The 15,182-nt window shown below is 43.2% G+C and overlaps 1 protein-coding gene across 1 annotated transcript in view; it reads right to left on the reverse strand.

Annotated features, from left to right (window-relative positions):
* Positions 1-15,182, reverse strand: part of MMP28 (matrix metallopeptidase 28) — a 417,865-nt gene that overhangs the window by 277,246 nt on the left and 125,437 nt on the right. Inside the window, exon 2 of the mRNA XM_069614923.1 lies at positions 8,761-8,837. Within this exon, the coding sequence (XP_069471024.1) occupies positions 8,761-8,837 (77 nt within the window). The remainder of the gene's footprint in view (positions 1-8,760; positions 8,838-15,182) is intronic.

Genomic DNA, 15,182 nt, shown 5'->3' on the forward strand with positions numbered 1-15,182 from the left:
AGAATCCAGTGACAGACCTCTTTGCCCAGCTGATTCATCCCGCTGTCCCACAGTGACCAGACTTTGCCCTGCCGTTCCCTATCAGAAGAGCCCAGCTGACCTAGTAACCAGATCCCTTGACCCAGCTGCCTGTGACCAGATCCGTGGCCCGACGTCTAGAGACCCTGCTGGCTGTCCAAATTGCCAAACCCAAGCTTGCCTTGTAAGTATCCCATAACACAGTACCCAAAAACTGCATATCCTGCAGTTTTACCTTGCATCCTGTTCAAACCCTATTCAAATCCCATAAAAACCCTAGTCAGTTCCCAAATTGCCAGTATCCTCTGTTCACCACTTTTTCCTAGAAGAATCTGTGTATGTCCATATATGTTAGCGTATTTGTTATTTATTTCCTTCAGTTACCTGTGTAAGTCCCTAGTATCATTTGGAATAACTCAAATGAATTCCCCTATAAAGAGGCACCCAACCCGTCTCACCGGTTGGTTGTCTCACAGTGATTCATAGTGATTTGGTTGTAATTCGAACTCAACCTCTTCATAACAAGTCTCTTGTTTAACAATTATAGTCTTTAAACTATAGTCTCGGCAGAACTAATTATTGTGCTACAAAACCGATTTTGCCTGTGTATTTGCTTTCCTTTAAAAAAATCCGATTTGCTTTTCCCATAAAAACCCATACCATCATCCCACAAGTCATCCTTTCCCCTTTGTATCCTATCTGTTCTGCATCCCAAAAACCGATTTCCGATTTTGATTGCTAAGCCTATTTCCTCAGCTGTTTGCCAGTTCAAAGCCTGTGTGAAATAAAAAATTGCAATTCTGCTGCGACTGATTTTTGTTGCATTGTTTTCCTCCCAAAATCGATTTCCTCACCTGTGTTCACGTTGCTTTAGTACCCTGCTCAGTAGCCTGTAAGCTTCCTTGTCTATTTAGTGCAGCCACACGAATGTCTGTCCTATCTATCCAACCGCAAATGTAAAATGACCTCTAAGTAACCAGTGAAATCCGAGTGTGCCATTTCGCTCATTTTGAGGGTTTTTGCATTTTGGCCTCCGATTCTGGGGTGGTGGGTCGAATTTAAAAAATAATGTTTTCTTCTTGCCGACTCCTTGCCACTATTTTCCATCCACACAGAATTTAGTTAGCAGGTGTCTGGGGAAGTGTTGCAGCGGGAGTGCATTACATATGTGCCATCTGTCATTCTGAAGATAAACTAATTTTGTTTCCGCTTCCATTAAAGGTTTATGTATCTTAAGTTAGGAGTGTGAAGTAACTGTATTTTGGGAATATTTGTATTATAAAATCACCCCCACTGGTGATTGCTGCCCTAAATTTCATTTTGCTCTGTTTTATTGTGCGCCACCTTCAGTGTCAGGGGAAGAAGTCTCGGCCTGGAGTGTGCCATGGCATAAAATCTGTTACAATATTAATGCACATCTGTAACCTGGGCATGGTGGAAAGTTTGAGTTCTCTTCTCCATCTCTAACCTAGAGCCCTGGTGGCATGCAATGTGGGCTCATGTACTAAAACATGGGCTACCTAGGCTGCTGTTTCATATTTATTTGATTTAACTCATGTGAGATGTGATTTCAAGCCTGGTCTGTGCTCATTGTAACCCAAAAATCGAAGGGATGCAAATTATGACATTTATCACAATATGTGAAGTATCCCACAAACTAGGTTTCTTGTATTGGGCACATTCTGCAGACCTAGTTTGGAGCAGTGTAGGGGATAATCATCAGTGAGAGAGTATTATAGCTCTTGCTATTGCCAGGTTCTCCGACAAATTATAATAGATATGTCATTTTTTTTCCAAAGCCGAAAAAGTTACACTGAAGACCAAAGTAACGCCCTTTTCCAGCTAGACCAGCTCAGCTTGTTGGACATCAAAAATAATGTACTTCTACTGCGGCAGAGTGTCGTTAATCATCATCATTCAACTTTATTTGGCATTGGGCCATCAAAGAATATCCTAGCGATACATTTCTAAGGGGTTATTGCATCAATTAAAAAAAAAAAGAAAAAAAAGGAGATCTAAAACAAAGGAAAAAACAGCACCCTCCTTAAATGCCACAACAAATCTTTATCAATGGTTCAGCACCACAAAACCTTATGCTCCTTTTAGCTCCCAAATCGTCAGGGGCCCAGGAGGGGTTAAAGGTTCGTCCCAGTGAGAGGTCTGTTACTAGTGGAATCACCAGAGAGGGCTACAAGACCAGAGTTGGGAGAAGGGCTGGATACAATCCCGCTTCTGCGGGTTCGCCCATGCCAATTGCATTTTCTCAAGACTTCCCTTGCCATATGTTCATCCCCAAAAAACAATTTGACGGCAGTCTAGAGCACTCCACCAAAGACTCCTTGGTCACAAAAGCACAGTCCCCTACAGAGTGCAACCAACAACCGCATTTGTGAAGAAACACTGTGGCTCTTCTAAGCCCTTCATGGACGTTATGCCTGAGCAGGGGCCTCCCATAACAAGAGTTGTGTGCATTAGTTGTGCTCCCAGCTAAAAGCTTGTTGCCCAGGTTCCTCTGGGCATGGTTCTACCAAGAGTAAGGGGCTCTCTCGGTACATTTGAAATTGGAGATTGATCAGCCTCTGGTTGCCTCTTCAAGATTGGAGCCTTCGCGGGAACCAGAAGCAAAGGAAGGGTGGGAATAGAGGAGATATAACCATGTGTCAACAGTTGGACCTAAGCCACTTGGCCCGTCCGCCAATAGACCTTCTCCAGCCCTCCACACCCCTCCCTCTCCCTTGGCTTCTGAGACTGCCTTAATCAAAGCCAATAGTCTTTTTTTTTATGTCGGCCAGTTCAGAAAGCACATGGTCATAAGAGCAGTCTAGGATAGTGTTAGGCTCAGTGGGTGATGAGGCTGGCAGGCACCAATTTCCTTGGATAGGGGGCTTGGGTACCCAAGTGGGGTTAAGCTTAGGAAGGAGCTAGCCCCCGAGAGTGCAGCTGGAATAGACTCACTCCAATTGCTGCAGGGAGGACTGAAAGGATGCTTTCCCCTCACAAGAAGCTTCCGAACCATTGACCATTGGATCCACTGCCGGGATCAATACCATTGGATCAATAGCCGGTGCCATCTATGGATCAGGGACCAAATAAGTAGTACCAGGGACGGGCCTTGGTGACAGCCCAGGAGATTTAAAGTACGAAACCGGCGCAAGTGAAGGGGCCGAAGGATCACAGCCCCCAGTGTGATCCTCTCGCAGCCATTGCCCAGGATATCAAGGAGTTCAGCAGTTGCCATGTGGTCCAGACTCCTGCCAGGGGTTAACAAATTAACCACAGGAACATGTTCATCTAGGTTTGTACTTGTATAGGTAATTTCAGGCCAGGGATTCAGAGCGGGACCTTGGGTAGTCCCATGTGGTTGTGGGAAAGACTCCTCATTGAGGCTATGGGTACTAAGGTTCTCGGATGCTGTCACCCCAATTGCACCCCCAGGTCACAAATAGTATCAACACTCACTGGGGCGTGTGCCCTGTGAGGGTTAGAACCCACAGAGTGAACTCCATTTCCCTGGCACTTCCCCAGCACTTTGCTTGGTAACCCTTTCTTTCGGCCTGCTTTGAGCTTGCGATTTGCTTTACAGCCTGAGGGGCCTTGCAGGTTGGACAACAGGACAGATTTTCAGAGAAAGGGGGGCAGGGTTCCTCCACTTTTGTGGCTTCAGCCATATCTGCAGCAATGTCCGGACCAGACCAAACCTCCGGTACAAGAGAGATCAAGCGACTCAGCTCCCGACAGGCCAAGTCCGTGGGGAACTCCGTGGTCTGCTACGCTTTTGCCGTTGATGCACCACTGACGGATCATGAATACCCAGGCGGGAGCAAACACCCGCACCCTTGTTTCCTGTGGGCTTACACCCTCGCGGGTGAAGCCTGCTGCATTTGTCCAGTTGGGGGCGGGACTTCAGCACCAGCAGTGAGGGCACTGAAAGAGGACTCCCAGGCGGGAGAAACACCCACGCCCTTGCTTCCCGCAGGCTCAGGACACTAAAACAACTAAAATGGTTGTTAGATAAAATAGATTTTATTTTCAAATAGTCCCCCATTAAATCTCGTCGGAACGTAGTTCTCAAACAGAATGTCTCTAATATGACATGTCTTCCTCAAATGAAAAGAACATGATTTGTTCCCACCTTTAGGCTACAGTTCTCGCTGATTGTTGTGATCTCATTTACTAATCACTATGGGAATTCGCCTTACTTTTCCAAAATGCACTGTGCAGCTTTAGATGTAATTATTTTCCATGTTCAAAGACGTTTGAGACTTAATTTCCCTGAATGCAGGATTGTTTCCGTTGGTTAGCTCTTTCAGAGTCTTGGAACTTTTGGAAAGCCATTTCCCAAGATGCAGGGTTGCTTTCGTAATTGCACCTTATCGCTTATTCAGAAATGCTTCCAAAGTCCAGTTTTTTTACTTTGGTACTACTTCCAATCCTTCCTTTCGCATAAACACATTGCAACTCCATTTTCGAGAAAACAGTGTTGTTACTTGGTGCTTGCAATCGCTTTTCAATCAAAAAACTCATTGAGACTCCACTTTCGTAAGTGCAGTATTGTTCATTCTTTGCCCCTGATGGGATTGCTTGTATTCGGCACCTGCAAATCATCCTCTCAACTCCCTGTGGTAGCCAGTACACTGATATTGTAAGCATTTCTTATTTCCACTTTCTGGGTTGCCAGCTTCTGGATTTTCTGTTGCTGTCCAAATCTGTGTGTGGATCAAACCACCATGTGTGTACCTTTGGCCTTTCTCTTGCATTTCTCGATGGTCGCGCCTTGCAGCTTCTGCCTCAGCTCTCTAGCGGCACCTCTGGTTTTCCCATATGACAACTTCTCTTGTGGCTGAACAACTTTGGTCTGGATACATTAGCTTTGCGAACTTCCCTTCTTATTGTCTGCAGCATTTTGGGAATACACTGGTATCTTGTAATGGAACTTTGCCACTTGCACATTTCGTCTTCCGACTGATCAGCGACTTCACCAACTCACCTACCCAGCATCTCATTATTTGCAGCTGCACACCCCCTTATGCATTAAGTCTTAGCAATCTTGTGTGTTGTTCTTCTATAGTCGGCCAATCACTGGACTGCTTCTCACCACTTCCTCATAGCTCTGTTTTTTAGAGCCCTTTCCCCAACAGCTCTGGTATAATAATGATCATAAAGGAGAGACTTGGGTGGATTAAGTCTTGGTTTGGTGATTTGTCACACTACAAAATGACAATGTCGGTCCTATACAGCCCCAATTTTGAACGGTCAGATCAGTAGTATTCTAGCTATTTGAGCATCCTCCAGCAGGCTTTGTCAGGGATATATGGGCTCAACGTTTGGGGATTAATCCTTCTGTGCATTGTTAGCACTTTAGACTCTAACATTGTGAGCCCCCTCAGGCAGTTCTCTATCATGGCTACCAGTGTGAGCTTGCACCATTGGGGCCTTGACAAGGTAATATGACTCTTGAAGTGTGGATGTCCTCCAGAACAACAATGCCACTTGTATTGGACCCCATCAGTACACTATCAGAGGTGTAGGGCTTAAGTAGTTTGAGCTTCCTCTCGAAGTGCCGCACCAGTGCAATAAGCCTATTGCAGTGTGTGCTTCCCGCAGCACTGCCCTGCCACAGCTGCAGGCCACCACCAGCCTTAGCCACCTTAAGAAAAACCAGCATCACTGCTATAGGACACTAGTATTGTGTACTTCCTTCAAGCGTAAAGTGTCAGCTCTATGGGACTGAGCAGTGGTATCCTTTTCTGATAATACTCAGCACCACAGGACCCTAGCAGTGTCTGGTCAGTGCTATGGGACTCTTCATGGAGGATGCTCAATGAATGGGCTGTAGATCACGGACATGGCACTACTAGAGGGAGTGTAAGCAGTAAAGGAAAGGCAGAAAACTAATGTTGTGTTGTTTGAGGAAAGAGGAGAGGAAGGGGCCACTTCCTCATTGTGCCATCATTTCACTTCCAAATCGTGATTTGATCAGATACTCATATGGAAGTCACTTGGGAGAAATGTGGGCCCCACTCAATTTAATAGAACAAGGGAGTGCCCCTTAAGGATTCAAGCAGGGAAGCAATGGAAGAGAGGAATGATTTTTGTTAGGATTGCATATTGTGCAGTCTCAAAGCCAAGTAAGTCTTGTTCAGGAAAAGTCACAGAAATCTCTAATTTGAACAAAAAATATATTTGCATTGGTACCAATAAATCGGGAAAGGAGTAGCTATGCTACCTGCCCAAATGCACAGGGATTCAGGGGCCCCACTTGGCATTATCATGGACTCTCAGATCGCGCAATCCACCTCTGCTATCAACTGTCTGTGATACTGAAGTACAAGCCAACTATGATATATGCCTTCTGAATGATTGCAAATCATCTATTCAGCTCCTCATTTGGTGGATTATGACATTCTTTTTGGAATTGCAGCAAAATGTTATATAGTGGTATAGACACATTCAGCCACTGCAAAACTGTAACTACAGTATAATGTTGTTTGCAATCTAACAGAAGTATACTACATAGATTTTAAAGGATGTAAAATAGTTGTGTAGTACATTGTCCACAAAAAGTAAAACTCTGATCTGTCTGGACTAGGGTTCCCTCTGCAGTTTGCCAGCACACCATGACGGAAAACAACCACACTGGAATGCGACCGAGCTTGTTACTTGGTTGATCTTTGTCCCAACATCCTGGGGTCTGACATAGTCAGAGCCCTATGATCTTTCCCTCCCTTTTGGACAGGTTCGGGCACTCCAGTGAGTATTAGCCGTTTCTTTATCCAACAGAAGAATGGAGCATTCTCTAAAATAAAAAAAAACTATCAAGATGGATCGAGCAACATAGTGTATCCCCTGTGCTAGACGGACCACTGGTCTTTAAGTGCAAAAGTCCAGGCCTTGTTCTTAAGATCACTGGTCACTCTCAGCCTTATGTCATTGTAGTGGCCGAGCGCCCTTGTTTAGACATGTCGGAGTTTGGTCCCCGGGACCCTAGTCGTAGTTCAGTGTCTATCTTGGCCGCAGCCTGCTTTGACCGATGTGGCCAGTGTAACATTGAAAATGTACATGCTGCATTTCGCTATTGTCATACAGTTCCAAGAAAAGCAATGCATCTTTGTTGCAACCATCCTATCATTGCAAATGCACTCTGAGGTGGTAAAAATGGGGAACACTTTGCATAACTCTGCAACTAAACTATACCTCCCTCACACAATTGTAAAATGTAAGTACATCTGTCCTTCTTTGTCAAGTAACCCCATCTTCCATGTTAACATGGTGGTTGCTCCGTTTCATGCACCGATCACAGTTCCCTTCATGAGTTGGACCGACATAGACAAAAATTACGAGGGATTTGGGGTGACACTCTTGGCAAGAGGTGTGACATTTTATATAACATAGAGTTTCTGTTGTTTAACTAATCATTCAGGAGAGATTGGCATGCAGCAAAGGGAGAAAGGAAAACAGCTAGTGACAACTAGGCTTTAGAAAAACCTGGTACTGAAACATAACTGGCCCCATTAAGCCCCATTACAAACTGGCGTAGTACTAGTAACCTCAGTTTATTCCGAATACAAATTTCAGCAAATATAACAATATTAAAAGAAGCATTAAAAGCAAAAACATCATTCAAAAAACAACGAGAATAATAAAACATACAATACCAATCTGTTTTTCTAATTTGCATAGCACAAACCAGAAAACTTTCCAAAGCCCAACATAGATGTTGGTCATGGGCTTTCAACGGGTGAAAACATGCCACGTGGCATTGTCTAAAATGTAATAATCTTAATGCTGGCAGTAAAATGTAATTGCAAGGAATAGTTTACAATTGCAGAAAAATATCATGTTCGTATTAAGATTGATTTGAAATGTTATCACAAATGCAACATGTTGATTGATCCTTATTTCAAGCTTATGTGTTCCAAAATAAGGAATTTGATAAATAAATCGGAGTGAGTTAGCAATGTTGAAGCATTAACTGTTAGATACCTGTAAAATACCAGAGTTAAATAGTTTTAAATATCAGACAAGGCAGAATACTGATGCAGTAAATAAGCTCTGACAATTTACAATCTTCTGATGATATATGGACCTACATTATAATGTATTGGCTCTGGCTCACTACATAAGTGACCAAGTCACATATCTATCAAACGTTTCCTAACATATGGTAACCATGGAATATCCAGGGACTTCTATTCTCAATACACCATTCAATATTAATTTATTTAAAAGAAAATGTATAAATGTCTCAAACTGAAATCCATAAACAGGCCGGGACATACTGAAGTTTAAAAAATATAGGAACTAAACACACTTTATGTGATGTCTTTGGTCAAAGGACATGTGATGTCACTTTGGGTTAGTTCATCAGGGGGATACTAAATGTGACGTCAATTCAGTCCCCCCAATGATACTGGTGAAATGATGGCAGATTCTTTTCAAAGGTGTAGAACGAGGGTATCATCTTGCCGGTTTTAATGTCATCATAAGGAGCGACCATCTTCAACATAGACTTACCTCTGCATATTGTTGTACTTGAAGCAAAGTGTTACAAAGGAAGATATAAATTATATAAATCTTTGTCCCTGTCCCCTCCTTACATTCACTCTGCTTTTCTATGTATTTTTCGCTTAACTCATTCCTGGACACCTTTCTTTATGTTTTGACATTCTCGCTATGTATCTGAAAGTGATTTGGCAATTCTTAACGTGACAAATAACGATTAAACCAAATGCGGGTTCCTACCTAAGAGCTTCAGTCAACTGCACATAACTGGCATCCTTGTGTTCATCTACTAGGTAACCATATTTCTCAAGGAACATCTGTAATGAGAAATAAACAATTGATTCAGAAACTCAAATAATGAACTGATGTTTATTTAGGCTTGGTAAAGTGCTCCGATAAAATTCCCCCACAGGAAGTACGTCAAGACAGCACACACATAAGCACAGTTATATTTGCAATAAAGCAGTGATTTTCAGTTATTCTTCATATTTTTCAATAAACAGCTGTGGTTATGTTCTTAACTGTTTGTAATTCATTTGTTTAGGGTTTTTCTTAAGCAGTAACTCTGCATTTCAGATGCATATGAGTGCTACAGTGAAAGGGAACTCTTATGGCGTCCATGGATAGGTTATGTTAAGTTATTGAGATTTATACCATGCTCTGCTACCATTTGCATGGTCTCGAAGTGGTTTGGCGGATCTTAAAAATAGTGGATGGGTGAGGTTAGTGTAGAGAGAGGGGATAATGCAAGATGTATTTGTTGTTGTGATGATGCATGCTGTAAGGAACTCATTCATGGTGGCAACATTAAAAACAGACACAAGTAATCACAGTTCAAGGGTGCTTATTAAACTGTATTAATGGGTGAGAAAAACGCCTAACTGAAACCTAAATCTAAGATGGGAGCAAGCTACAACCATCAAATAATAATAAGGCAGTCCTAGTGGTGTCTGTTCAAAATAAAAGGGCCTAGACTAAAAAAAAAAAAGGATTGCCAATCCTTATCGCCAAGTTATAAAACAGTGTGGGATAGTGTTCACAAGAAAAGAAATGTGTTCACAAAATGATAAGTCAAGATTCTATGGCCGGAACTCCCTTTCCCACGTTTTTAGCACGAGACAAGGCGGAACTCCCGGGCTTCTCGAGTACGAGGCTACAGTTTCTTATAGCAATATCTATTCCTTCGGTGGCCGGGACTCTTTCCTAAAAAGTCTCTTGCCTCTGAGGGCCCAATTTATCACATTTACAAAACAAATGTTCCTTTCTGGTTTCTTCTATAGGGTGAGGACTCTGCACCCCACTGATCCCCCCCCAACTGGGCTGCGATCCTCGCACTGTGTTAGCCTCCCTCCGTCGGGTTCACTACGGCTTTCACTCAGCAGAACTTTACTTGTTCAATTCACGAGTCTGAATATCTTTTTAAAAAACCTCTCACTGTGGACATCCCTCAGCCGGGTTCACCGTTGTCAACCCAATATTCACGGGTGCATTCCTTTTCACCCCACTTCGCAGGCATCCCTCAGTCGAGTTCACGTTTGCCAGCTACAGAGTTTACTTTGCCTTCACTACGTGCCAAAGACTTTCGACTGTTCCAGGGGGTTTGGCTTGACTCTCGTATGCCCACTTTGACATCTCACGCCGGCCTCCCCTAAGGCCTCTTGGTACTTGTAGTTTCACATACACTTTACACGTACACTAGTAACATAATCTATTCCATTAAGTGCCCCTGTGGACTGGTATTAATAGGCAACATTGTCTAAGAGGCAAGAGTACAATGGAACGGACATAAGACAAAGATCAGATCTAGAGACTTGAAATCTCTGGTTGCACACGATTTTGCAAATGTACGAAACAATGTGTCACAGATGAAAATTGATTTGACAAACAGTGAAATGACCAGGCAGTGAAGGGGCACTGAATATTTACTTTCACAATGTGAAATGTACTGGGTAGACTGGTTACAAACATCGGCCGCACTGGAACTAAACAAAGAATATAGCTACACAAGTTTAATCAGATGGTCTTTGGAACTCAGGAGCATCTAATTATGAAACACGTGTACATACTGTTATGGACTTTTTTCTGAAAACCAAGTGACTTCATGAAAAAGTGCTCCAGAAGCATTTATTTACATATTTATGTATCAGTCAATCAAAGTCTTTTATTCAGCAGAAAGCCACAAACGACAACATAAAAAATACAAATAAATTGCTACATACTTGCATGTACATTTCAATAAAATGATAAGACCAATGACACAAGATCATATAAAAACCCTAATAAAATGAATAAGCTCATGATTCATAAAAGACAGCATCAAATTGTTGAAAAACGTATCTAGCAAAGCCAAGGGGAGAGAATACTTGCAGTCCCTGCAAGACACAATTGTCTTTTGACCTGCATCTCAAGGTAACCTTTCGACTCGACATTTTATTTTACATATTCACTAGATCTCAACCATGCACATTTTGGTTATTTTATTTATCCTTTTGGGGGGTGGGAGCTTCTCGCAGTGCTGACACCCATTTTGTGGCGACACTGTTCATCCAGGTGGAACCCAGCTTGGGTCAAACGCCATCTCATTAATTTCTTAAGTACAATAATGATGCTTAAATATTTTATTTTCTACTGTTTAAAGGTTCATAACTGGGCCTCTCAAATAGTTTTTAAAATGTTAGATTTTTAAATTAGTTTGGACTCCTTCCAATTGTCATTGTCAAGTAGTTGGACAATTACTTAATTTCAGTTTATGTTCCATATTCTCTGCCATATTTTGCTATTATTTTCTCTATGTCTTTGAATGTGTTGCTCTGCTTAGAAACTTGTTTCCATGTCTATATTCATGAGATGCAGGAGGGAATACAAAAGTATCCAGGGAGTGGGGATTGTCGCTCTGCCCATGCCGGTTAGGTGTGTTATGGGACGGATCCTTTAATCTCTTAAGTACGTGGGCTGAGTAATCAGTATGACCCTGCAAAACTACCTGAAAATGCACAAAGGATTAAATCCTTGTTTCTGCATTTATTTATGAATGTTTACACTTTTTGCGAAATCAACAGCAGTAAAATAGACTAAACTAAATGTTAACAGAACATTTAATTCACTTTGAACTTGGTCCAGGGCGAGGCGTAGACAGGGTAGGGCCTGAGCGAGCAAGGCCCACCCAAATTCTGTAAATGCCCATTTAGCAGCACTGTGCGGGCATTTACAGATGTTAATGTTAAAGGAATTTGTACCGCAGTCTGTCACCATCGGAGTGGTCCCCAGGCACTCCGGTGGATCTGAAAAGGAGGGTGTGAAATAAAAGGGAAAGTGGGGGGTTAGAAGGGTGTAGTGGGAATAGGAGAGAGAGTTGTGATGTCCTGTTGGTAGCTTCCGTTCGGTTTGCAAGGTTCGCTGCGCTTAAGTGCGGTTTTTGGGTTGTTGCAAATTCCCATGTGCTGTTGTGCATGGTTATGTGTTGTTAGTATGTTGTTGAAATGTGATGAAGTACGTGCGGATTGCTGTGCAGAGAGGTGGTTGTGTGAGTTTCTGTATGAGAAATGTATGTGGCAAGTTGAAGTTTTAGAGTTGGGTTAGCAGGTTTTCCTTACCTCTTTGTCTTTGCGTTTCTGTGCTCAACATACATGATTATCCTGTGTGTTTGGCATTGTAGTTTGTCCGCCTAGTTGGCTGGCATGTTGAGCAGTGGCAGTTTTCCTCTGTGTTACTCTAGTGGAATGTGTGCCTGGCTGATGTAGGCGTGTTGCCCCGGCCTGGAGTTGGCAATGTTTTGTGGATGTCACTGCAGTGGGCCCAACTACATTAGTTTCAGGCCACACTTGTTAAGACAATCCTGGCTACGCCTTTGCTTACCAAGGTGCGAAATTCTGCACCTTGCATTTGCTTAATACAGGGGCTCACCATTCGGCTATAACTAGAGAAGAATGTTACTTATCACAAAAAGGCGACAGTGGAAAACCCAGCACTCGCCTCAAACTTGGCCATATAATAATGGAAGCCGTTTCATTTCAGCAAACTACTGCAAAAGAAGGATTTTCCTGCAGAATCAAATGTTATATAAATAACAGCTCCAGAGAGGAAGGACAGCTCCAGTCGCTAACAATGCAAAAGGAAACGAGCGGCATTCCGCAGAAAACAGCACCACGCAGAGTTCTATAGTTAAAGAATGGGCAACAGAACACAGATCAAACTCTTCCAGATTGTTCAATAAATACATCAAGCTTACAGTCAAGAGGTCACTTCTAAGAGAAATGACGTACACAGATGGTAATACAGACAACAACAAGAAGCCCAGTCAACGGACACTGCAATTGTACATGAGTGTTATGTAGAGAAAATAGAAAATGCCATTATGAGAAATATGGGGCAACTAGTTTAATATACTGGAATGTGAGCACTGGCACCATCACCTTAACAATCGGCTGTCTCAGAGATTTAAAGTGCATTCCTGGGCTACTTGGCTTAGGGAATTGACATCTGGATAAAGAATGTACCCTCCATTAAGCGGATGACCAAGGAATTTGGTACAGGTATATGGGTCCTTTTAATAAGAGTAGTGGTGATTCAGGAGACATACAGGGATATAAGGCCTACTGCTTAAACGCATGGGTGATCCAGGAGGAGTGTGAAAAAAGGATTGTGTGAGTTTTCCAGTAGAATGGAAATGAACATGCAATTGGCAGAGAAACACAAAACCTTTTAACTGTATGACTGCCAGTGCAGGGAACAGAGTTGAGATGGGGGCCCTTCACCTCCAGGACTCAATAGTGGATCTGAACAAATATACTGTTGAGTCACCCTGCATGGGGAACTCAACAGTATCTTGAAACACTTTTGTACAAGCGCGTTATAAGTGACTTGCATCATATTAATGACTTATCAGATCAGGAGCCTGTAGCACAAGGAAAGGTTTATCCTTGTAGGAGACATGGGGGCGAGGAGATAAAAAGCAGGATGGAGCTAGAGGATGTCTTCTACCCTCCAGAGTGCACTCAGTGTGAGGATGAGTCTTGACCTCCGGTCTGTAAATCCTAAAGGCCCATAAAAGATATGGCTGTTGATAATTCTGGCTCATATGTATGTGTCCGGGCCCTGCACAATCAGGGCCAACAACTGCCAACGAACTGAAGAAATGTTTAGATGTACCAGTGATGACCTGGCTCACATTATCAATCCAGCCTGCTTAGTTGCCTGTCCCAAAGGATCCCACCTCAGCACTCCTGCCAACCCACCCATAATCAGGGGAGCCGACTTATGAATTTCCCGGGGGGGTGCCCAAATATATATGATACGGCATTCATAACGCGCCTATACACAAGTGTTTCAAGGCGCGACGAGGCAAAGGAGGGGAACAGAGGGAAGACAGTGACAAATAAGTTACTTATCTTACCTGGTAACGTTTTTTCGATGGAATGTTCCTCCTTCATATTCCACATCTTTGACAGTAATTACCCCAGCTGTGCTGCTTCAGAAAACATTTTCGGCGTAGGCGTCCTGCGTCGATGACGTCAATATGCTGTCGCTCGAGGGCCTCCGTCGATGGTGGACGTCACCGGATGTTATATCTAGGACGCACAACGCCCGTAGCCTCAGTTGTAGTTTTTTCCCCAGAACGTGTGGCACCAATCTCCTGCCAGTATGACTACAGAAAGTCTTGCGGAAACGTAAACTGCAATCGCATAAGAAATTCTGTAGAGGGGCAGGTAGGGAGGGTCCGATGTGGAATACGTCGGAGGAACATCCCATCGAAAGAACGTTACCAGGTAAAATAAGTAACCTGTTCTTCGAAGGGATTGTGTCCTCTGACATATTCCAAAACTTTGACAGACTCCGAAAGCAGTACCAACGTATGGAGGTGGGAAAAGAATGTACAATTGCATCAATTTAGAATGCCCAATCAAATTGCAGAATAGAGGACTGCCTTACCAAAGGCCAAATCCTGCCCATGGATAGAGTCCAAGCAATAATGTTTCACAAAAGTATGGACAGAGGCCCATGTCGCTGCTTTGCAAATATTGCGAATCGAACACCCCTCTGAAGGGCAGCAGAGGCAGCCATACCCTTAGTAGAATGAGCCTTCAAGCCTACTGGAGGGTCCTTTCCCACCAAACGGTAACACTCAGAGATCATCAAAATGATCCATCTAGATGAGGTCTGCTTGGAAACAGCCTGACCTAAACGCCTTTCAGCATAACCAATAAAGAGCTGATCGTCCACTCTGACCCGGGACATCCGTGAGATTTAGAAACTCAAAGCTCTCCTAGGGTCCAACCTATGGAGCCTCTCCTCTTCCTTACCAAGATGTGGAGGAGGATAGAATGCCCGAAGAATTACCTTCTGGCTCAGATGGAATTCTGAGACAACCTTCGGAAGAAAGGAAGGCCGCACCCTAAGGACAACCCTGTCCTTATGGAACACAGTGAATGGTGGTTTGGCGGAAAGTGCCTGCAACTCATTCACTCTGCATGCGGAAGTGACCGCAACTAAAACTACAGTTTTAAAGGACAACAGTCGCAACGGACAAGAATGTAAGGGCTCAAACGGAGCTCCCATTAGGAACTTTAAAACCAAATTCAAATCCCATCCCAGCACCTGGAAAGGCGACGGTGGAAACACATTAGTTAGCCTTTTTAGAAACTGAGAGATTAAAGGGATCTTAA

Source organism: Ambystoma mexicanum, chromosome 9, assembly GCF_040938575.1.
Source record: "Ambystoma mexicanum isolate Mex_15411 chromosome 9, UKY_AmexF1_1, whole genome shotgun sequence".
Lineage (NCBI taxonomy): Eukaryota > Metazoa > Chordata > Amphibia > Caudata > Ambystomatidae > Ambystoma > Ambystoma mexicanum.